Here is a 25,102-nt window from a genome sequence, read left to right as displayed (position 1 = left end):
TGCCCCTGAAAGTTCCCAGGGGAAAAACAGTTGGGAGCCATGGTGTGGGGTACACACATGAGAATCAGTCATCCCTTTGAGCTAATTCTACCCAGCCTATACAGAGCTCTTCCTTATTTCATATCCTGGCTGCTCTCCCCTCTCAATGGTACCATCATATTTTAAACAGGGACTAAGTAGGATTGGCTGTTGACACATTTTGGCTGCCTGAAATGAAAGCGTTAGTTGCTCAGTTGTGTCCGACTCTTTGCGACCCCCACGGACTGTAGCGTGCCAGGCTCCTCTGTCCATGGAAATCTTCAGAATACTGGAATGGGTAGTTGTTCTCCTCTCCAGGGGATCTTCCTGACCGAGGGATCAAACACAGGTCGATTCTTTTCCATCTGAGCCACCAGGGAAGCCTATTACTGCCAATGACTCTCTCTCTTTTTCAGAGAAGCCTCTTCCTCTAATAATCAGTACCAAATAGTTGGATATTTAATTGTTATTTCTACAGGCCTTTTTGTCTCAGGCATTTTATAAAATCTCTCAGGGCAAGAACTCCCAAGGAATATGGCACAATATTAAACAGGGTCATGGATTGACTGATGAGGGGTTTTGGAGGTAGCTGAAGCAGTTAGAGACAAACAGAAGTCTAGGTGGGAGTCTAGGTACGAGTCTGGGTGGGAAAGTTTAAGATTAGGGAGATTAAAGTCTTTTTCTTTTGAAAGAAGCTTCCTCCACACTGTGCTATGGCCGGCTACCAGGTATAAGTCACAGAGTTCACGGACCATGCTGGACTTCTCCACCTTCATCAAACCTGATCCTTGGAGACGTTAGATGGTAATCCACAAGATGATGTTATAGAAATACGGCCAGGAGGTCTATTATTTCCTGTGTTTCCAGCCCATGGGAAACACCAGACATAAATGAGTTCTATCTCTTTTGGTACAACTCTATGACCTGACAAAGTCCACAGTGAGGACACCGTAGGTCCTGATAAGGATTTCAGAACAAGGATGAAGGTGTTCCTTAGATAGCTACTTGGCTTTCAAAATTTTATTTTTAAATTATTTTTAAATACATTTTTTGGCCATACGCCACAGCATGTGGCTTAGTTCCCTGACCTGGGATCAAACCCATGTCCCCTGTCATGGAATTGCAGAGTCTTAACCACTGGACCACCAAGAAAGTTCCTAGGCTTCTTTTTTTAATATTAAAGACATATAAGATTTCAAAATTTATTCAAATTAAAAATCAAATTAAAGAAATGATGCTTACATGAGATGAGATATAATAAAAATAAAACTAAGAGTGACAAGTTATACTTGGAAAGTATGAAAGAAAAAAGCAAGATTTGAACACAAAATAAATTTGACAGACGGTCAACTTCCTATCGATACAAGTAGAAACATAAAAAAGCCATGAGTCATGAAACATTAGGCACAAAATAACACAGTGTCAGTCCATGAAAAGCAAAAGTTCTTAGAAATATAAGGAATCACATGAGTCATATTAAAATTTCAAAACTGTATAATTCTCTGGTAGGTCCCAGAGATAAAAATAAGCAATTAAGGACATAAGGAATTATTTAATGTTTCTATAATTATCTATGCCTTTATATATAACTTTGCACCTAAGAACAGGAAATGTATCTTATAAAACACTGATCATGATCTGGACAATAAGATATTTCAGCACATTTTTAAAGTAAAACTTGTAAAACTCCATTATCTTAATAATAAAATATTATAAGAAATTCATATTGGAACTTTGAAGGGAAAAAACCCCAAACTACTTGGACATTTCAGAAATAGTCACATAAAAAAATGCCTGAGTTAATAAGCAAACCAGAAAATAACAAACGTGAGAACATTATTGACCAAAAACCTGTAAGATTCAGCCAAAGCTATTTTATGTAGTAGATACACAGCTGTAAATGCTTTTTAAAGAAAAGAACTGAGAGATAAGAACAAAACGAATGTTTTGGGAATTCAGGGGAAAAAAAAATAAGGAAAGCTAGTGAGAAGGAAAGGGCTTCCCAGGTGGTGTTAGTGGTAAAGAACCTGCCTGCCAATGCAGGAGACTCAAGAGATGCAGGTTCGATCCCTGGGTCGGGAAGATCCCCTGGAGAAGGGCAAGGCAACCCACTCCAGTATTCTTGCCTGAAGAATCCCATGGACAGAGGAGCCTGGTAGGCTACAGTCCATATGGTCACAAAGAGTTGGACACAACTGAACTGAATTGGCATGCATGCAGTGAGAAGGAAAACAATAAAGTAGAAAGAAAAAAATAAAGCATATCTTTTGTAGAGTTGATAGCTTAAACCAAGGACATGATACATACAAATTCCTGGAAAATCTGGCAAATTTAATTAAAGAAAAAACTAGAAGGAAAAAATATAACATTTATAAATAAACTTATTTAAATTATTTAATAATAAAACATTAAGATTTATAACAGTAACGTGAATTAATGATTAAGTTGAAAATGAGTAAAATTAATAATTATCTGAGAAAAATATAAATTAAAGTAATTAATGAGAAGAAAATCTATAAATAAATAAAGAAGAAAATGAACCACTTATCAAAAACTTACTTTTACTTCAATTAGAGATTTCAGAAATTTGAGAGACATAAGGCACTCTGAAAAAAGGAAATTTGGATCTTGGGAACATTTTCTGCAATGTAGTTAAAGAACTGGGCTTAAACCCCACAGTCCTGAATATTCATTGGAAGGACTGATGCTGAAGCTGAAACTCCAATACTTTGACCACCTGATGCAAAGAACTGACTCATCTGCAAAGACCCTGATGCTGGGAAAGACTGAAGGCAGGAGGAGAAGGGGACGACAGAGGATGAGATGGTTGGATGGCATCACCAACTCTATGGACATGAGTTAGAGTAAGCTCCGGAAGTTGGTGATGGACAGGGAAGTCTGGCGTGCTGCAGTCCATGGGTTGCAAAGAGTCGGACATGACTGAGCGACTGAAATGAACTGAATGAAAAGAAGAATCTAGGTTTTTAAATTTAGGATTGAAATTGGAAATAAAAACTAATCCTGGAAAAAAAAAATGATCCAACAGAACTTTCTGTGTAAAACAGCTAAGGAAAAGTTCATGAGATTCAAGCCAATCTCAAAGCTTCACCCTATGAAAATCAAAAGTAATAGGAACTTCAATTATACAAGACACATTTAGAAGGGTTTTTGAGATAAGCAGTCTGATTCTGCAAAGCAGTACATCTGCTCAGATAAGAAACCAAGTTCTCTCTGGAGCTCTGGATCCCACCCAGCTCCTGAGTGACCACACAGAGACAGAATATTAAGAATGAAATGGCCAGCAGGGTGAACAGGACCAGGAGAAATGCACTTTCAAGAGAAAAGGCTAATGTCCCACTCCAAACCACCAGGTCCAAGAACCGTAAAGGCAGCAACAAACGAACCAAGGATGCATATTAATTGACCCTTTCAATAAGCTGTCCGGGGACTTCCTGGGCTTCCCTTGTAGCTCAGTCTGTAAAGAACCTGCCTGCAATGCAGGAGACCTGGGCTTGATTCCTGGGTCAGGAAGATGCCCTGGGGAAGGAAATGGCAACCCACTCCAGTTCTCCCTGGTGGCTCAGTGGTAAAGAATCCGCCTCCCAGTGCGGGAGATACATGTTCAATCCCTGGTCCGGGAAGATCCCACACGCCTTGGAGCAACTGAGCTCATGTGCCACTACTACTGAACATGTGCCCTGCAACAAGAAAAGTGCGCACACCACAACTAGAGAAAAGCCCATGTAGCAACGAAGACCCAGCACAGCCCAAAATAAATAAACAATTGTTAAAAAAATAAACTGTCAAGATGCACTTTCCCAGTAACACCCATCTCCAAAACACACTTTAAGTCTACACACTCTTCTCGGTCTCCACTGCTCCCACCTGCCCCGGGTGGCATTGGCAGTGATCCGGACAGTGCGAAGATGCAAAACTTCCCTCTCTGAGTTCTCGGCCCAGCCCCTTCCAGCAACTCCTTCTCCAGGCAGTGGGCCTTCACGAGGCAAAACATCCTCTCGCTCAAGTCCTAGCACTGAGCATCAAATCTACTCTTACACAGAGGTCCTATTCCTTGTCTCAGGCACCCTGGCCTCTGGTTTCCAGAAGCCAGCCAAGTGCTCTTCTCTCCAGACTTTAGGACTACTCTTTTTCTCTGTGCTGGAGAAGCTCTTCTCATGGCTGCCTCCTTCTCACCTTTCAGGCCTCTGCTCAGAAAGCCCCTCCTTCGGAAAACATCCCAGGCCATCTTTTCTGTTTAAATGCTTCTTCAGACACAGGACTTCCCTGGTGGCTCAGATGGTAAAGCGTCTGCCTACCATGTGGGAGACCTGGGTTTAATCCCTGGGTCGGGAAGATCTCCTGGAGAGGGAAATAGCAACCCACTCCAGTGTTCTTGCCTGGAAAATCCCATGGACGGAGGAACCTGGTAGGCTACAGTCCATGGGGTCACAAAGAGTTGGACACGACTGAGCAACTTCACTTTCTTTCAGACACATTGCTTTCTATCCTCATTCCTTGCATTTCCTTTTTAGCGCTTCTTACAAGTTGAAACTAGCTAATTTGGGGGGGGTGTGTTTCTACCCCCCATCTGGTCACTCACATTAGACTGAAAACCCCATGGGGTCAAGACAGCTGTCTGCTTTTATGCAGTGCTATATGCCAATGCCTGGCCCAATGCCTGCATTCTGTGGGCATTCAGCTTTTCATGAATTAATAACAGTCCTGATAAACTGTGAAGATGTGATGAGTTTGTTTACTTTCCTCTGGCTATTGTTTCCTCCACTTGACTGTACGTTCCACTGGAACAAGGCTCCTGTGTCTTTTTTCAGTACCAAACATAGTGTCTGGCACTTAGGAGTGGCTCAGTGACTATTTGTAGAAGAAACAAATGAATAAAGATACTGAAGTTCTTTAGGATGTGAAATTTCCTTCGCCTCACCTCTATATACCACTCAGAATGTCTGGATCTACTAGAATACTTCATTAAGAATTTGGCTATGCAAAATTTTCCAGTATCACTGTTTCCATTAACAACCCAGTGCCCAACGGGAATGGAAGAGAAGCAATGTGAATTAAATTACTCAGATGAAGCTGCTGCTGATTAATTTTAGATCCTGAGCATCTGGGTCAGTGCTTAGCTTCATAGCAGGTGTGGAAATGATATCTTCAGTGTCATTATTAATGATTTTACTAAGGGCTGAAAGCGCTTGAAAATTCTTCCAAACGAGATTTGAGATGTGGACCAGATGGGCATTTCTAAGCAGCCTATATCAACTGTTTTCTACTTTTCAGCAAGTAAGTTTTCATATTAAGATTTATTACTGATGGACCTTAGTGTCCATATCATGTTCAATCAAAAATGATAAGCAATGACTTTCAAAAGAATATGAAATGCTCCAGTACGATAATAACAATCTAAATGAAATACATAAACACTCCTGAAGTGGACTGACTCTAGTTGTTTTGTTTTGCTTTAACCAGGTTAAAGCCCTGAGTCATTTTCTCTTCCTCTTTCTCCTGGCAATATCTCATCTTCTTACAAGGCTTAATATTCATTATGGGTATATGACCTCAGTCTCAACAAGACGGTCTCATCAGTCAAATCCCCAGGATGCTGGTTGGTCAGGCAGGATGGCTGGGCAAGGTTGATCACAAATAAACATGTCAGCATCCGCTCACTCCCTGAATCCCAAGGGCGGGTGCTCAGGGAGAATCTGTCCTCTATCAGTTTTATCCTCCTTGGTCATACCAGTGCCGCGAAGGAGTCATACATGCTAGACTGTAATCTTTGAGCCAGAGGAAATTGAACCAAACCAAGTGGAAAAAATACGCTATTTAGTATTAGCAGATAAGTTCATGGGGAAATTGTAAAACAGGTGACATTCATTATTGGTGAAGCTCCCCCAGAGTAACCCTGGTCTCCCCAGCCCCCTGGGGTGAGCCCCCGGTTGTGGATTAGACCTTGATACTGAATGCCAGCTGTTTTTGGCTTCCGGGGGACTTGCTCTTGTACAATGAAGCAAAAATGTCCTAGGTCTCAAAGTCTCTAGGTCAGGCTCTTTTCCTCCCTCAGAATGAAAATGAGCTTATCTGATAGATCAAGCTGTCTTCATTTGCTAACAGAAAAGTTCCAGGAACTTTCAGGGTCCTCTCAGGGAACGTGGACTCAACAGAGACTTTTTAATGACAAAGCCTTTCCTGTGTGTGACTCAAAGGAGTGAGTCTGATGGTGGGAATTTCAAACAAAGTAATATAGATTTTTATGAATTTTGTTGGGCAGTAATATGTCATAAGAAGAGAGGGAAACTTACATAGAGTGGCCTAGGTTTTTGGTTTTTTTTTGGCTGAGTAAGGCCATTAAGGAAAAAAGAACAACAAAACGCATCTATCGACAATTGTTTTAGAAAAGGGATACTATGATAGTCAGAAAAAAAAAAAACAAGAAGCAAACAATCTTAGAATAAAAAGCAACTTTTAAATTTAAAGAATTTACCTTCATGAAAAAAAATGTATTTCATACAGTTTCAGTTATGTTAGATGAATAAATTCTAGAGATCTGCATTACAACATTGTGCCTGTAGACAGCAATACCGCATTGCGCATTTTAAAACGTGGTAATGGACTTCCCTGGTGGACCAGTGGTTAAGACACCATACTTCAAACGCAGGAGTTGCAGGTTCAATCCCTAGTCAGGGAAGTAAAATCCCACAAGTCACACGGCACAGTCCCCCCAAAAATGTGTAAAGAGAGAGGGTAGATCTCCTATTGGGTTCTCATCACAATAAAAACAAAACAAAACAATACACAAATGTATTTCAATGTCCTGATTTTATAGCAGACTAGGGAAAATGTTGTCCAGTACCAGCATCACTCTACAGTCAGGCTTTGGGGAACTGATGAGTTAGCTGCTCACAGGGGCCAAACAGGCCACTCAGGAATTTAAATAGCTCCTAACGGACACTTGTGGGCATGTCTCCATGTGACCTGCCTATTAAGGCCGTCAAAACCATGCACAGGGTCCAGAAACACCTGTTGGGTTGTAAGTCAAAGAACTTGTTTGTACAGAACCTTTAACCATGAAGGGTTTTCTGTCTGTAGATTGATGGAAAAAAATGAGCAATAGGTAGCCAAAAGAGTTATCTGAATTTTGTGGGAAAAACAGCGGTATTTCAAAGTGGTTTTTTTTTAAACACTTTAAAGTGTTTTAAAGTATTTTTAAGTGGTATTTTAAAGATTTAAGGATATACTTGTTGTTTAGTCACTAAGTCATGTCTGACTCTTTTGTGACCCCATGGACTGTAGCCCACCAGGCTCCTTTGTCCATGGGATTTCCCAGGCAAGAATACTGGAGTGCGTTGCCATTTCCTTCTCCAGGGGATCTTCTTGACCCAGGGATCAAACCTATGTCTCCTGCATTGGCAGGCGGATTCTTTACCACTGAGCCATCAGGGAAGCCAAAGGATATATTTATTCACTTGTAAATATGAAGGAGCACCCAGCAGCTGTCAGGTACACGGATAGAGCAATGAGATCCCAGCCTTACAGCCTTACCTTCCAGCAGTGGAGACGGACAAGGAGGAGATACATAGGCAGATAACATCCTTTAAGGACAAGTTCTGAGGTTGGTTTTGTGGAGGGATGTGTGATATTTAAGCAAAGTCCACACCAAAGTGAAGAACTGAGGTCTGTAGTTATCCGGGGGGAAGAGCATTCCAGGTAGAGGGAACAGCAAGTGCAAAGCGGGGGAAAGTGGGGCCAGGAACACAGCTGGGGGTCAGACCACGTGGGGCTTTAGGGACTTCAGATTTCATCAATGAAATGGACTGCTACTGGAAAGTTTTAAGCAAGCGAGTGACATGACTGTTGAGTCACGAGAGGAAGGAATGGCAAAAGTGAAAGCTACAGTTGACTATGATAACAATCCATTTGAAACACGATGGTAGTGTGGGCCAAGGCAGTCATCATAGAAGTGCTGAAAAGTGCTCAGCTTTAGGACGTCTTCTGAAGGCAGAGAGACTATGACTTGCCGATAGAACACAGAGAAAGACTGGACTTCGTGTTAATGGTAACAGAAGATTCTAGCTGAGTTTTAAGATGTTTACTTTAATCAACTGAATAAACGGTACCATCTACTGAGAACAGGTACCACAGGAACAGCAGATTGAAGGGGGGACTCAAGAACTTATTAGTGGATAGATTAAACTTGAGATGTCACTTGAATATCCAAGTAGAGATGGCAGGTTAGCAATTGGATGCGTGAGCCTAGACAGAGGAGAAGTCAAGGCTAAAGACAGAAATTTAAAAACTTCAGCATATAGGAAATGTTTACAGCCTTTGGGTAGGATGAGGTCATTGAGGGAAGTCCAGTTTTGGGGTAGATGGGCAGAAAGCCCAAAGTCCCCGAGGCAAGAACGTGTTCGGTAAGTCATCAGAAGATGAAGGTGCCCACCGTGGATGGGAGCAAACGTTGAGAAGACGCTTGAGGAGGAAGCCTGGAGAGACGCAGCACTTCGAGGTCCGGAGGAGGAGGGTGACTCAGGAAGCGAGACAGAGAGGGAGTGGCCAGTGAGGTAAGGGGAAAACCAGAGAGTGAATCACCAAAGCGGTGTGAAAACAGTCTTTCAAGGATGACGAAGAGCAGCTTCTAAATTCACTCCGCCCTCAATTAGCTCTATCGATGGCAGAATCTGTATATGCTGTTCTATTCCCAGTGTTTAGCGGTGCCTGTCACAGAATCAATACTTGTTTGTTTATTTCAGAGGCTAAATGTGGCAGACTTTAGGCTGAATCCATCCGGTAGATGTGTTCTATTTGAACTTCGGGGTTTAAAGATATTTTAATTGGTTGCCAAGATTTAGAAATTGGGAAACTTCACATCAAAACTTGTATCCCTGGTTCTTTTGTTTGTTTGTTTTTCAAATCCCCAGGATTCTCAAAAGGCAGGCAACAGCTGTCTGTGGCTGGGTGGCTGCTGGCATCTTTAGAGGGGTTATGTGCTCTTCGGCTAATTTCCTGCTGTCGCCAGTGAGCCCCAGGTCTCCCCAACAGCGAGTGCTGAGTCACTCATTCATATTACTTGCTGATTCCTACAGATCTTGAGTTTGTACCTTTTGTTTAGTTAGAGGGAATGAATGAACAAGTGAGTGAATTAGTGAATGTTCACTGATGAATCACCTGAAACCCAGGGAGGTAAAATGATGTAAGCTTACGTTCAGCAATGTCGTAATTCAGAACCAATACAGTTTCTCAGGCCAGGGCTTTTACTTAAGATCTTTGCTTCCTAGTTTGTCACTGTATTAAAACATCGTAAAATAAAAGCAGGAGTTTGAACAGAAGAAGGGTACCGACAAAACGCTATTTCCATCTTCAGAAAAACAGAATATGAAATAAATTGTTTATTATGATAAATGTAGAGAAATGGTTTCCCAAGAACTGCCACACGGACCAACAGGAGTTACCATCACTGCCCAAGGCAAACTGAGTAATAAATAAATGTAATTATTAAGCAACATAATTAAGGTTACAATTGGTATTTTATTTCATTAGTTTTATTTTTGGAGAAGTAAGTTTTGCCATTTTTCTCTGTGAATTATTTTTATCTATTCTTTCGTGCTTAAACACAGAATATTATAATCACAGAATGACAGTTTATCATCAGGCCTCCTCTTACTTAATATCAAAAACTGGAGTTTTTTTAAGCCTCCTCTCTTTTGCCAGTTCCGACGAAGGCTAGCGGCCATCCAGGGCAGTGTGTGGAGATGGACTCCGAAACCCAGTTTGGACTCAATGAATTAGACCACGGTGCTTGATTTCTGATGTTTAGATGTTATTGTTATGGATTGCCTCATGTTGTCCCCCTCCACCCCTTGCCAAAAGATACATTGAAATCTTAAATCCCTGTCCCTCAGACTGTGACTCAATTTGAAAACAGGGTCATTGCAGAAGTAATTAGATAAGATGAGGTCATACTGGAGGAGGGGAGTGGCCCTACCTTAATATAACTCATGTCCTTGTAAGAAGAGGAAATTTGGATACAGACTCAGAGGGAAGATGATGCAAAGAGAGACACACAGGAAGACAGACATCTGCAGAGGGCAGATATCAGAATTATGCAGTCATAAGGCAAGGAAGGCACACACTACGAGAAACCAGAGGAGGCAAGGAAGGCTGCTCTTGTAGGAGTTTCAGAAGGAACATGGTCCCCAGACACTTAGATCAAACTTCCAGCCCCTAGAACTAGGAGATGATGTATTTTTGTGGTTTTAAGCCATCCAGCTGGTGGTATTTCATAATCACAGCCCTAGGAAACTAACACGGAGGTGATCATGTCTGACTCTTCACTGTAAACTGTGTTAGGCAGCAATAGTGTCCCAGGAAAGTGGCATCACCCATAAGATAAATGCCACAGGTGTGCTGGCCCTAAGTAAGACATTTAGGCAGATGCTGCAGAGCTTGAGAATTCTCATTCCCTTGCTCACTGAAGGCACCAAAGCTGATTCTGTCTGCTCTTAGACAGGAAGTAAGGGCCCTCCTCTTGTCCTGTAAAGCTAAAAGTATACCCATCCTGAGCAGAAACTATCTTGCGCATTAGGAAGAATTTGGTGCTAATCTTGGCTCTAGGAAAATTTGGGAAACAATCAGAAAGTATCTTTAATGATCCTCTGGTCTTCTCGTGTTCACTTTAATGTGTCAGACTTCTCTGTGAATGAGAGACTTCCTTAACTCACAGTCCATAGATTTTAGAGGTAAACATGAAACCTTTGTGATCCTGAGATTGTTTGCCAATAGCCTCAGGGCATGACCACTTTTCTGGGTAAAGATTTCATAGTCTTGATCACTTAGGAAAGATGCACACTTCCCACTATCAAGACGAGGAGAAAAAAAAAAAAAACAACACTAAGGGTGCTTAGCCTGATGGTGAGGATCAAACTAAGATTTTGCATCTGGGGAACAAGGCATGGGGATGGAGTGGGTGATGGCTTAGGGTGGGGACAGGATGAAGAATGTGGATTTAGATATCCTGAACTGCAGGAGACAATGAACCATTCACGTGAGGTGTTCAGTAGGAATTTGGAGCCTCAAAGTTGGCAAGGAAAGAGCACACACCCAGAATTAGGAGCGACCAGCACAGAGGTGGGAACTAAATATTTGAGGGCAGGTCCCCTTTCAGAGGGTTTCCCTGGTAGCTCAGATGATAAAGAATCTGCCTGCAATGCAGGAGACCCGGGTTCGATCCCTGGGTGGGGAAGGTCCCCTGGAGGAGGGCATGGCAACCCACACCAGTATCCTTGCCTGGAGAATTCCATGGACAGAAGAGCCTGGTGGGCTACAGTCAACAGGGCCGCAAAGAGTCGGACACAACTGAGCGACTACCACTTTCATTTTCACTTCCCCTTTCAGAACTGATCACTGGACTTGACCTAGGAAGGACCAACACTGGGTCTCGGAGAGCATCTACCTTAGGGAGCAAGGGGAGGACGAGGTGGAATTAGAGGCAGAATAGACAGGCAGGTTAGAGAGGTGAAAAAACTAGGAGTACACCGTGGGCAAAAGAGCAGGAGAGAATTCAAAGGAGAGGCCGACCAGGCTCTCAAAATGAAATATTTAAAGAAAAGGGTGAACACTCATGCAGAGATCAGTGCTGGATCTGAAGTGCACTAATGATCATCACTAAATCCCTTTTGAAAAGTTGTGAGGACTCTGTTGGTTCATGCATTCTTTGAGTGGTCATGATTGCATTTCTGCTACGACACCACGTCAGGTGCGGGGGCGCAGAGATGAGACACAGTCTTGCCTTTAGGAAGCTTACTCACTTGTACTGGGACACGTACTCAGAGGGGTAAACTATATATGGAGGTGTCAAGTGAGGGCACAAAGGGGAGATGGTTGATTTACAGGAGAGGGTGGAAGTCATGGTCAGGAAATGGATCTCTCATAAGAGAGAAGTCCAATCAGGGGATCCAAGAATTCTTAGAGTGCAAAGCTGTCCTGTACCTTCTCACATCATATATCTGAAACCATGCATTTCAGAATCACGGGGACATACACACACTCCAACACCTGGAATCCAAACCATTTTTGTTACTAAGACCTAGTAAGTGGTGATATAATACTTGTGTGCAGATGCAAAAACAAATACAACATGTGCCTTGCATTCTCTTGCAGTTTCTCGCTTTTAAAAAATATTTAATATTCAAGGACCTAAATAGCTTCATTCCTGGGGGCTTCTATTTTGGAATGTTTTTTTTACACTTCAATATGCTAAACTTGTTAAATGTAAATATTACTAAGCTATTAGGAGCTTTAGAATTAATTACATTGATGATTATTCTGTAAGGGGAATTAGGAAGAGGGAAGAGATGACACTGGTTTTGGAGTCACACCTGGGATCAGATCCCTTCCCCACCATTTATAAGGGATATGAGAGTAACTGATATTTTTGAATCTGTATCTACATCTGTAATGGTTAACTGAGTAATATTTACCTTACAGAGTTGTTGGAAAGAATAGATAATTGCATGAAAAATGCCTGGCTGACAGGCTCTATAGGACTACAGTGGTCCTATAGTGATAATGAAATAATTACCTGAGATTATATTTCTAAATCAGGCCAAAATGAGGCATATAATTTAGAAAACAGTCAAGCAGTCTCTGCAAAGAACTGGCCTCTATTAAGAGCCCAGTTGTAAAGGAAATCGTATTGAATCATAAAGGAAATCAGTCCTGAATATTCATTGGAAGGACTGATGCTGAAGCTGAAGTTCCAATACTGTGGCCACCTGATGCGAAGAACTGACTCACTGGAAAAGACCTTGATGCTGGGAAAGATTGAAGGCAGGAGGAAAAGGGGACGACAGAGGATGAGATGGTTGGATGTCCATCCACCGACTCGATGGACATGAGTTTGAGCAAGCTCCGGGAGTTGGTGATGGACAGGGAAGTCTGGCGTGCTGCAGTCCATGGGGTTGCAAAGAGTCAGACACGACTGAGCGACTGAACTGAAGAGCCCAGTGGCAATTCAAAAACGTGAAGTTAAGGTTGAGGCCAGTGACATATTCTGATACCTTTGGGGGGATATTTTTAAAAAATTTTCCAAAATGATCACATATCTACCACTTCAAAGTTTTAAATTTTTCATCCATAAATCTGGAGACTAAAATTTCACTTGTCATCAGCCAACTTATAGCCAACATCCCATAGAATGGGAGAGTAAAAACAAGTAGTTTTTGCATCACATGCAGTTTCAGAGAAAGTGAAATAACTGTCCTGTCAATTTTCCAGTGTTGTATTGTACTTCCGGAGTCAGCCTGTGTCTTCAGTCCTTGCACAGAGCTCCCTGAGTTTGAAATCTATTGGGATACGAAGAACACGGCCATAGCACATGGCTGCACAGGTTGTGCACTGCACAACTCCAGAGGGTGCCCATCTCACTATGATGAGAAATGGACCCCTATTGTTCAGTGCGCCCTATGCAACCATCTGCAGCAGCCCTATCTGAGAGGCTTGAGTATTTTCCTGATGAATGTGCTCTACCATTAGTGAGCATTTACAGTGTCTGAGGGGGCTTCCCTTGTGGCTCAGGTGGTAAAGAATCCGCCTGCAATGTGGGAGACCTGGGTTCGATCCCTGGGTTGGGAAGATCCCCTGGAGAAGGGAAAGGCTACCCACTCCAGTATTCTGGCCTGGAGAATTCCATGGACTGTATAGTCCATGGGATTGCAAAGAGTCGGACATGACTGAGCGACTTTCACTTCACTTTCACAGTGTATGAGACATTGTTCTAGGCTCTGGGGATACGAGGGTGTTCTGGAACATTCTGGCCTTCTGTAAAAGATGTAAGCAGTTCCATTGTTCATAATAACACTGTAACTTTAAAAAATCATAAATGCTTGCATGTCCAGTGGTTTCACATAAAACTCAGCAGGGTAACAGTTGTGAATAAATTACAAATGTCACTGTGAGAACTCTGTACATTTTACAAAATCTCTGTTATAACAGCATCTATATACGTACACCTCTCTTGACAAAGACCTCAGCAAATCTCTTTTCCAAACACCCACAAATTTGTTTAGTATGTATTTATGGAAGTTTGGTCACATATACAAATTTAACTCATAACAAAAACAAAAAAGGAGTATCTAAGGCTCACAAGTTGACTTGTACCTATATAAGCCAACACAGATTCTTTTTTTCCTATTTTTATAAATAAAAGTAGCCTACAGTGTTTGCAGAAGATATCTTTCAATAAATAACAATAACAAAAATGATGTCTGCCTCAAACTTGATTTCTTTTAACCTCATGACTAATTTGCAACACTGAGGTATTATTACAATAGATTAAGAGTTTGGACACATTAAGAACTGGATGCTTTAAGAGTTGGCCACCTTTTGCTTGTAAAGCCAGGCATTAAACTCAAGGTCCATACTATATGATACTTTATTAGGAAGGGAAAGACACTAATATCACCAGTCCTTACCACATGAGTCCTTATGACGCTCATGCTGGGAAACAAGTATATTTTAGGCCAGTTAGTCTTTGCAGTAGCCTTATGAAGTGGAATTATCGTAGCAATTTAAAATAGGATGACACTGAAGTCAAGGAGGTAAAACAACTTGTCTCAAATGATAAAGTTAGCCCATGTCCCCTCCAGGGTTTCTTCAAGTCCCGGCCTGTCCCCACTTCAAAACCCTTGCCTTTCTTTCTACCCTAGGCTGGTTCTACTGCTGCAGAGCTACCTTTTTTAATACATGAAATAAAATTAAATTAGCTTCATGATGATCACCATCATAATCTGTCATTTTAGCCTGTATTTTTGAGTGTCCCTTTTATTTACCAGTTCCTGTTGTAAGGACTTGTACTCCTTACAGCCGCCTCTCAAGGTGAACAGGCCAGCGTGGTGCTGGGTACTGTAAATTCTTTAGCCAACGTCCCTGGTGAATTTTCTCATTTTACTGATGAGACAACAAAGCTAAGAAGTGATAAATGGCCCACCAAAGGCTGGGAAGCGGTTGAGCAGGTAGACTCGGGTCTGTCTTACTCCTGTGCCTGTGGGCTCTTTCCACATTGTTTACAGTTTGACAATGTCACAAATCTATAACATTGCACTCAAATTAAATGACCTAAAAATTTACAGTTCTGAAAGGAAACTAACAACTTGAGGCAATGTACAACTCTGCTTCCACACTTGGAAACGGTTTTACTAGACACTTCTGAAAATGATCTTCAAGGTTTCTTTCTGAATAGTACTCAACATTCTCACGGCTTGGTTTACATTTTTATTCTAAACATAACTGTTCTCGATTCTTTCTCATGGGTGGGAATTCTCAAACAATTGTGATCTTGGTGCATCTCCAATAAGATATTGAAGTATAAGAATCTGGGATTTGTGCTGTTGATAGTCAAAAAGTACTGAGCCTTAACAAATTGGGCTGCTGCTGCTGCTGCTAAGTCGCTTCAGCCGTCTGTGTGACCCCATAGACGGCAGCCCACCAGACTCCCCTGTCCCTGGGATTCTCCAGGCAAGAACACTGGAGTGGGTTGCCATTTCCTTCTCCAATGCATGAAAGTGAAAAGTGAAAGTGAAGTCGCTCAGTCGTGTGTCCAACTCTTTGCGACCCCATGGACTGAAGCCTACCAGGCTCCTCCGTCCATGGGATTTTTCCAGGCAAGAGTACTGGAGTGGGGTACCATTGCCTTCTCCGAATAAGTCAGGCATACTTTCCTAACTAGTTAAAAGAATTAAAAGTTTTAAGAAATTACTAAAACCTGAGTTTAATAGTAAATATCCAACCAAAAAAGGGTTGGCTTAATAAAACAAAGGGCTTGGGGATGACCTGGAAAATGAATTTCTCATTTCTGACGTGATTCCATATCTTGAAGTTCTTACATTCTAGTTTTTAACCTACACTGCTTTTTACAGTGAATGCTGTCATTTGTGATAATCACAGAAGTGAATACACACTTTACTTACTTTTTTGACTACAAGCAAAATACATACTACTATTAAAATGTGCTCATGCTGTTACAGTCTATATGAATTCTGATTTATCACCCATCTATTCAATTCTATGTAGACAAAATGAGTTATAATTTTAAAGTCTAAACTAATAAGCTTTGAGAGATACAAAAAAGGATGAAAAGAGGAAGAGGGGTAGTTATTGAGGTAAACTGCATATCTAATTTTTTCAAATTTTAATCTTGATTCTATTGAGCTATAAATACGTTCTGCTTTTAGTATAGACTAAATTTTCCCATTAAAATATGATTTGAAGTCTTATATTTCAATTTTCATCTGTAAGTCAAATAAGACATAGTTTCTTTTTTTACTTTAAGAAGAAATTTTTGCAAGAAACATATCCAGTCCCTTCAATAACCCCAAATAGGCTAAGGTCACTATTTTGTAAACTCATAGCACTATGATTTCCCAAATTATATATCAAGAGCATGGATCAACTTTTTTTTTTTTATTGTTTGGCAAGCTTATTTATATGAAGTTTTTCAGAGATGTAGAATTTAAGCTCTATTTTTTTAGCTATGTATCTTACCTATATCATTGAAAACAATATCACGACTATATTAGAACTATCCTAGACAGTCAGAGATTGATAGGATCCATAATTTTAGGGAAAAATCCACCTCAAAGAATTACGGGTTAAGTCATCCCCATTTTCTTCAATGAGATCTTTCACTATAATTCTCCCATTTCTTGAAGTCTAATCTCCACCCAACTTGGTATACAACTCAGGTGCCACACCCTCCAAAAACATTTCTGAAACAATCAGCTGGAAGCCAGCTCTCCCTTCTCTGAATCTGCTTTCTATCATAGAAGTCTGCTTTCTATCCTTCTCTTAGGGCACATGCCCCTTTCTGTCTTGGGCTTCTCTAGTGGATCAGATGTTAAAGAACCTGCCTGCAATGTGGGAGACCTGAGTTTGATCCCTGGGTTGGGGAGATCCCCTGGAGGACGGCATGGCAACCCACTCCAGTATTCTTTCCTGGAGAATCGCCATGGACAGAGGAGCCTGGTGGGCTACAGTCCATGGGGTCGAAAAGAGTCGGACACGACTGAGTGACTAGGCACACACCCTTTCTGTCTTGCATTGTAGCCATTTGTTGTATTTTCCCTACCAGACACTGGGCTCATCAAGGATACCAACTTGAAGCACATTTATTTCTTTCCTGATGTGCTATGTGTTAACCTACACATGGTAGGTTCTCAAGGAGTACTGAGTATGTATTTAATAGTTCCTGTTAGCCATGGAAAATTTCCAAAGAGAGTGAAAAACCTCTTAAGAAGTATTTTAGGAAGCCCTTGGTCAAGAAAGAAAGCCACAAGAGTAGAAATTCTTCAAGAGGAGAATCAGAGTACCTGGCACATAAAAGTGACACATTCAATGTCTTCACCTTTATATAACCTCCAGAAGATCAAACGTTAATAAAATATTTATCTTCAGTTGTCACAAGCCAGACTTTGATTTAAAACTCTTGAGTACATGGATGTCACGCCAGACCAAAAATATACCATCATGTATTTTTCATTTAAACATAGATCTGTAAAAAATTTATATATGCCTGACATGAAAAAGATCTGAGTGCAAATCTCCCAATAATCACCACAAATAAGAAAAACAGGATTGAAAATCGATTGTTAGACTTTGGTAGAAGTACAATGAAAAGCATTCCATTTGACAGTCCAATGTGGCATTGATGTGACCACCTAAAAACGCATTCTCTTACCTTTAGGGAATCGAAGCAGGCAATTACTCTTCCATTTTCAACCTGGCAGCTTTTGGGGGGGTGAGCGAATTTGCATTCCTCATCAGAGCGGGAGCAGGTTCCTCTCTGGAACTGTCTGCAAACCTCTAACGTCAGCCATTTTGTGTCTCTGACGGGGGCAACATTCAAAGCCATGATGAGAAAATAACTGGGATCCTGTTCCTCCCTGTTAAATGATGAAATCAGTCCAAGTTCCAATGATTCCAAAACTATTGTTGTGAAAAATCCCACATGTAAGTCTGAAGGTAAGTGATAAATTGCTTAATGAAGTCCAATCCAGGAAACGGAGTGAGGAGAGAATTTATCGGCAGGCAGTCACTCATCAATCAATATGCCCCACTCGAAGACTGCGGGCCGCAATAAAAGCGTGCTCAGTGTCATCTCTGACTGCAAACGTCCGAGGCTCCTGATCGTTTCGCAGACACAATTGTTTTTAATAAAGTGACCTCAATATCATGGCACTCCTTGGGAGAATATTTAGTCCTGACACTCACAGCTATTGACGATGCTGGAAAATAAGCCACTGAGATGTTCAGATCTTAGCAGGATTTCTTTTTCCTTCCACCGTTTAAAATTCTGAAATCAAGCAATTGGCAAAGTCAGACAGTTGAGGTATCTTCATCCACTGGTAAGGTCAGGGTAATGTATATTTGACAGAAAAACAAGATTTGAACAAAAAACTCCCGGACTGTGGTTTCCAGCAAAAGTGACTTCACACAGGCACTTTTAAATCTTGAAGCTGCAAAACATAAATATAAGTGGTGAACCAACTGTCCTATACTATAAAACATTTCTCAATTAAAAAAAAAATCAACTTACACCCCAACTCAATGGAATCAACACTTGAACAAACTATTTAGCTCTTCTCTTGAATTTGCAAAAGTGCAGTTTAGAGCTTTGAGCTTTGAATATAGTAGGAGAAGTTATGCATTAAAAGAGAGAGAGAAAAGAATACGAAACTGCAACCGGATTGCAGAAATGATCCAGGCAGCAGTCCAAAAATTAGGGATGACTCAAACAGATGAGTGTGGCAGACACAATAATTAGGCATTCTGAGACAATTCAATCTAATGTGCTTAATCGCCAAAACAGTGTATTAGAACCGTGGCTTCCAATTAATTTCACATTTAGACCATTGATTTTATTGTTGAAAATGCTATAAACAATTATTTTGGATGTGTCTCTCCTATATAATAAGCATATTGTCATTCTGGATGAAGTGTGCAGTCCTCACCCTATACGTCCTTTCTAGTTTACAGAGGTTTGAGCTTAGAGAGGGATAGGTATACCCCTCCTGATATTATTCTCAGATCTCTCACACTTTCCCTCTACTTTTAATACTTGGTTGATGGTAATGTTGCTTTCTTCACTGTTCGTATTTTTCATTTCCGTTTCCCTAGTGCCTTAGATTAGGGCTATTAGGTCCTCAAAAAATATTTATCGAGCAATTTAGCTGACGACTGACTCACTGACTAAGTGAATGAATGCGAGTTCATTTTACTTGAGTGCAGTTTAGTTTTTAACAGAGTCACAACTTAAAAATGTTCGGTTCTGCAGAATGCTGGAGTTGAATCACAGATCTACAACAAAAATATGACTGATCAATTCAGATTTCTAAAATCATCCCATTTAGCTTCTTTTAATATCTCTAAGGATTATGAAATTATAAAAACATTAAAAAAATTAATATTCAGTGCAGCATGAATGAAAGACTAAATAACAGAAGTTGGTCATTTTCATATATTGAGTATGCCACAGGCTACCTTAGTTAGCCTTGATGTCCTTTTAAAAAATTTATAACTAAAAACTTAATGGAGGCTGGAAGTAGGTTATTTAAAATCATCATGTACCATATAAGCTCAGAGAGCAATAATCCTTGAGTGGTTCACAAGTGTTCCCTGAAAAAGTAGGTCTGACCATAAATTGGGTTTAGTTAACTCCAGGTAAACCAAGCTGAACAAGGCTTACCTGCAACAGGGCTTTTTTCAGCCTTGAATGAGTCTCTGATGGGGGGAGGACCTGCAGTGGCATCTAAGAAGCTTATGTGATTGTGAATTGTTTATTAATATTTAGTGGGACATCTCCTGGGACAGGGGGAATGCTTCTGCATCACAATCCTTCTCTTACTTGTCAGTAGAAGTGTTTGAATGAGATACAACTGTATCTGCATTGAAGGACATCAGCAACCTGGGAAGCTGTGACACATTCCTAACTTCCAATTGTGAAATATTTGAGGGGTCTGACAGGTTCCTGCTTGTCTGTTTGGCAGCACTGCGTTCCCAGAAGCTAACATTCAACCATCTTAACTTCAAGAGTTTAAGAAGATGAGTTTAATAACCAAGCTGACTCTAGGTCAGGTTTCACCGACCAGCCTGGACCTGCACTCTTAACTCAACCCCCACCTCTAACCCCCATGAGAACAAAGGACGAGTGAAGTGAGGGACAAGGAAACATTTCTGCTGGTGTGTTCAGCGGAGCTGCGGTGCCAATAATGTTGGAGACACAGTGAGGGGCTGGACACGTGGAGTTTATACTTGCAAAATATTTTACAGCGTCCCTGGGTCCTAAAGACCTGGGTTTACCGGGGTCACAGAACAACAAAGATGCAGGAGATGGATTCTCTTCCTCAAAGCCGTACAGTCTTGGCCAATCCTTCACGTGTAGGAAAAGAAACAGGCAAATATGTATTCAAGCACAGAGGGCAAATGAATAATTACTCAAGTATTCCTGAAAACCACACCGGAACAATGCTCTTAATCCAGTCCAGTGAATGGGGTACACTTTCACTACTTTTAGATAAGAAGACAGTTCCCTGCTTCCACCCACCACCCTGGGAGAACCAGAGTGCCATTTCTACTACTGTAAAAATCCAATCGGAATTTAAATCATCAGACTCTATCATGATGAACTTGCTTTTAAAAACAGAGGAGCCAAGTTTCTGACGGCCAGTCCAGTGTAAGTCAAAGATGTTCCAGAAAGTGCATCAGATTGCAGCTAAATATACTGCTATCCTAACTGTTGGTGAATCAGCTCTTTCTCCCAGCTTGTTCTGTTTCAATCCTAAAAGTTCTGGAACTACTATTATCAAAGATACCGCCTCCCTCGGGCCATTGCAACCTCCCTCTTCAGGAATGGGTACAGCCAGCAGCTCTGGGAATGAGGAACTGAGAGCAAATTTAAATCAGGTCAGGGGAGCCCACCGAAGAAGATGGGCAGTGATGGGTGAGGATGATTAATATGGTGACCAAGGCACAGGACTCAACTATCCTAACACACGGAGCAAATTACATACCGAGTCTACCAGACTGGAGGCTCCAGTGAGGCAGGGTTACTTGTTAGGGCTTCGCTCTTCAATACAGAAGTCACTAGCTACAGATGGCTATGGAACACTTGAGATGTGGCTACTGCCACTGAGGAGCTAAATTTAAATTTTTTATTTCTTCTTAATGTAAATTTAACTTAAAATTGATCCTCAGTATGCTTATTGGAAAACTTTTCAGTATGCTCAGACCAACTATGAATCTACTTTTCAGTTGTAAATTTCACGGAATCTAAATACAGATCAAGTATTAATCTTTCCAACAAAAATTCAGCATCCTAATTGAGATGCATTCTAAGTATAAAATTGCCCATGGGATTTCCCAGGCAAAAATACTGGAGAGGGTTGCCATTTCTTCCTCCAGGGGATATTCCCCACCCAGGGACTGAATCTGGACTCGAACTCCTGCATTGCAGGCAGATTCTTTACCACTGAGTCACCTGGGAAGCCCAAGTATAAAATACACACCAATTTCAAGTACTTTTAGTATGAAAAAAAAGAACATGAAAAATCTCAATATTGTTTCATATTTACTACATGGTGAATTGATAATATTATTAACAAATTAGGTTAAATATTATTATTATTAAAATTAAACTCACTTGCTTCCTTTTAACTCCTCTCCAAAAAAATTCAGAATTATATATGTAGTTTGCATTATAGTTCTACTGATGTCGTAAGGGCTTTTGCATTTTTTCTATTAGCCACAGAATTTTCTGGAATGGTGAAAAGTACCCTGCCTTAAGAGCAAGCTTCTAGTCCTTATATTGCCAAGGCTCCTTCGCTTGACCTTGGGTAAGTCAATTTTCTCTGTGAAAATTTCTTCCTCTGTAAAATGTTGGTAGTCCCTACTTACTTTACATGGTTGCTGTCATGAAAGACTGATTACAAAAGAAACATAGAGACACTCTGTGAACAGTAAAGTGCTGACCAATGCAAGCTGATGAAAGGTGAAGCTGCTCTATCAATATTTATTGAAGAAATCCATTCCCAAGCTTCCTCTCTGCAGGGGTTTTCTATCAACCACCCGGGTCGTGCCTGGGGTGGATCTGCTCCAGGCGTAGCTTCTGAGAGAAGACAGTGCCGTGGAGATCACAGAACTGCCTGCAGGGGGCGCTCGTCTGGGGCCGCGTATCCAGGGCGCCCCTCGTTTCTCAGGTCGCCTACAGACTGCCGCCGCAGGGAACCCCCAGAGAAGGTTCCCCCAAGCACAGATCCCACGGTGTCACTACAAAGGCTTGAGCCTGCTGTCTTCCTCCAGCTGCTGCTAACCCAGAACTGAATGAGACACTTTCAGGGCCCAGCAGTCACCCTGGGTGTCGCAGTGACAGGGAACCTAGGTGGCTTGAGGGCTTGGTGAGAGCACGGCTCTGGACTGAGCTCCCAGCGCCCTGGGTGAGGGGAAAGGGGGGCGGGGTGGCATCTTCCAGTTCATCTGCCCAGAGCGGGCCCTGTTAAAATGCTTCTGTGTGGAGAAGGCGCGCATGTGTGCTCAGTCGCTTCAGTCCTGTTTCTTTGCGACCCCATGGACTATATAGCCCGCCAGGCTCCTCTGTCCATGGAATTCTCCAGGCCAGAATACTGGAGTGGGTTGCCATGCCCTTCTCCAGGGGATCTTCCCAACCCAGGGATCGAACCCAGGTCTCCTGCATTTCCGTCTGAAGACAACAGACTACTATTTTCAAATTCCCAGAGTCCAATTCAGTGCCTGGCATATAGAATATGCTCAACGAATGTTTGTCAAATAAACTCCTGGTCCATTTACACTTTAATATGGACCAAAGTTGGGCTCCCCTGGTGGCTGACAGTAAGGAGTCTTCCCTCAACGCAGGAGACCTGGGTTTGATCCCTGGGTCTGGAAGACCACCTGGAGAAGGGCATGGCAACCCACTCCAGTATTCTTGCCTGGAGAACTCCATGGACTGAGGAGCATGGCGGGCTATAGTCCGTGGGGTCACAAAGAGTCGGACGTGACTGAATGACTAACACATGGACCAAAGTCTAACCTAAAGGAGTAAGGCTCTGAATAGAGAATGTCAGTATTATCCTGTAGGAAATTCCAGCAAGTGCCACGGGCTTACCCTGCTGCTGCCAAGTAAGTTGAGGGTGAAGGTGAGAAGATGCCCCAGGGATAAATTATTTGAGCTTCAAAACCCTGAATCCTCAGCCCAACGGACATGGGCCAGCAGTCCCAGCAGCCTCTGGGAACTTGCTAGAAATGCAGATCCTTGGGTCTCAGCCCGGAGGTCCTGGATCAGAAGTCCTGGGTATGGGGCCCACCAATCTGTGTTTTAACCAGCCTTTCGGGACTAACTCTGAAGCGCTCTCAAGTTGGAGAACCGCCAGGGTAAGCATTTCTTGCCATCCTCCTGGGTGCCTGGCATCCTCTGGGTTCTGGGGGAACCTGGATGTCTGCCCTTAGTTGATGGGCGGGTCCTGGGGTCACTGATTCCCACACCAACAATTGCAGGAGGGCTGGCTGAGGACTTCTCCCAGCGGCTGTGTTTCTGATCAGTCAAAACAAAATAAAACCAGATGACACAGAAAACACCTGGGAGATTTGCCCCAGATAAGATGTGATTCTATGAGAATTTGAAAAATAGACTATCTCATAGCTTGCGGATTTTGTTCAGGATGAAGCAGGCCTTTGGTGGGGATAAACAGAGCTTTGTTTCCAGGACCCTTGTCTGAGAGAGGGCCTTCTTAGGGCGCTGGCGGTCCTTGGTGACCAACAGCCAGGTCCCAAGTCCCATAAGGCCCGAACTCTTTACAGAGGGGCTACCTTCTCTAGACAGCACCAGACGTGACGAACATGGAGCATCACTGCTGGACTCATCTTCAAAGGAAAGGCAAGACTGAAGTTCAAGGATACGGAAAGGAGGTTCTGTAGTATTTCCTGAAATGCCAGTGGACTTGCTGTTCAATGGCACCAAAGAATCCCAAGCTTTTTTAGGGTCTTCACTTACATGACACTTCATTTTTCAAAACATATTGAAAACTCCTGTAGGTGTTAGATTTTTCAGAAAGCTGTGACTTTTGACTGTAGGCAAGAATTCGCTGCTCACGTTGGCTTATTATAGCCACTCTGTGATGTCATGATGTCACGGGGAGAGTTTAGGTCCTTTCCTCCCCGACCCTGGCGAACTCCCCCCAGGCCACATCCCTCAGACAAGCCCAGGTGTCCTCGCCTCACCAACGCTTTGTAGCCAGTTTGCACATTTCTGAAGGGAAGCACATTCATCATGTCCGATCTTGAGCCTGAGATTGATCAAAACGTTAAGACCGCCTTAAGGAAAATAGTTGTGCGGCACACAACCCCTCCAGCCGGCTCCTGGTCATCTAAGGTATTTCAGCTGTCTGCCAGACAACGGCCTCCTAGGGAGCTGATTAAAGGATCCTTGCAAAACAAACCGATTTCTGAGTGAGACAGTCAAGGACTCATTATCCATTAAGTAATTTATGGGACGCCTTTAATTTTATTTTGCATAAATCTAATTACAATAAAGAAACCATGTCTCCCAGAGTTTCCTAAATTTTAATGTGGAGAAAATCTTGAGGATTTCCTATTTTTAATCTTTAAATTCTTAAAATACATCATTTAAAAGAATGACTTTTTTTTTTTCTCCTTCCTGTGAGTGGCTTGAAATCTGAACATCCCCACCTCTATTTCTGGAGCTTAATTTAAAATAGCTCTCCACGTGTGCGCTCCCTTGGTCCTTGACTCAGCGCATCCTGAGTGGGAAATGAAGACGCCCAGGCTGAAGAGGGACCCAGGGCAGCGCCATCCGAAGCACTGGGCTAAGAGCCACTTGACCTCCAGGAGTGGGTGTAATCCCGCCCTAATCACAGCCCCTGAGAAGAGGTCCCTTCCCACAGGAACCATAGACGACCAATAAGAACACAGAAACCATTGCGGTCCCAACTGCCAAAGCCGTACAGAACCTTGCAGACTTTTCCAAGAAAAAGAGTGAAGGCAGCAGCCAAAGTGA

At 42.1% G+C, this 25,102-nt stretch overlaps 1 protein-coding gene across 16 annotated transcripts in view; it reads right to left on the bottom strand.

Annotated features, from left to right (window-relative positions):
- Positions 1-25,102, bottom strand: part of MBNL2 (muscleblind like splicing regulator 2) — a 165,607-nt gene that overhangs the window by 97,605 nt on the left and 42,900 nt on the right. For 15 of the 16 annotated variants that reach the window (XM_081548857.1, XM_081548860.1, XM_081548858.1 and 12 more), the window contains exon 2: positions 17,756-18,533. In XM_081548857.1, the coding sequence (XP_081404983.1) occupies positions 17,756-17,929 (174 nt within the window). In that variant the 5' untranslated portion in view covers positions 17,930-18,533. Of the gene's footprint in view, positions 1-17,755; positions 18,534-25,102 lie in introns of those variants that run through there. The other variant, XM_081548872.1, reaches the window with a different exon arrangement.

This window comes from Giraffa tippelskirchi, chromosome 12 (assembly GCF_054371585.1).
Source record: "Giraffa tippelskirchi isolate mGirTip1 chromosome 12, T2T-mGirTip1v1.2.pri, whole genome shotgun sequence".
NCBI classification, from domain to species: Eukaryota; Metazoa; Chordata; class Mammalia; order Artiodactyla; family Giraffidae; genus Giraffa; species Giraffa tippelskirchi.
The sequence above is the reverse complement of the archived record's forward strand: the minus strand, read 5'-3'. Positions and strand labels throughout refer to the sequence as shown.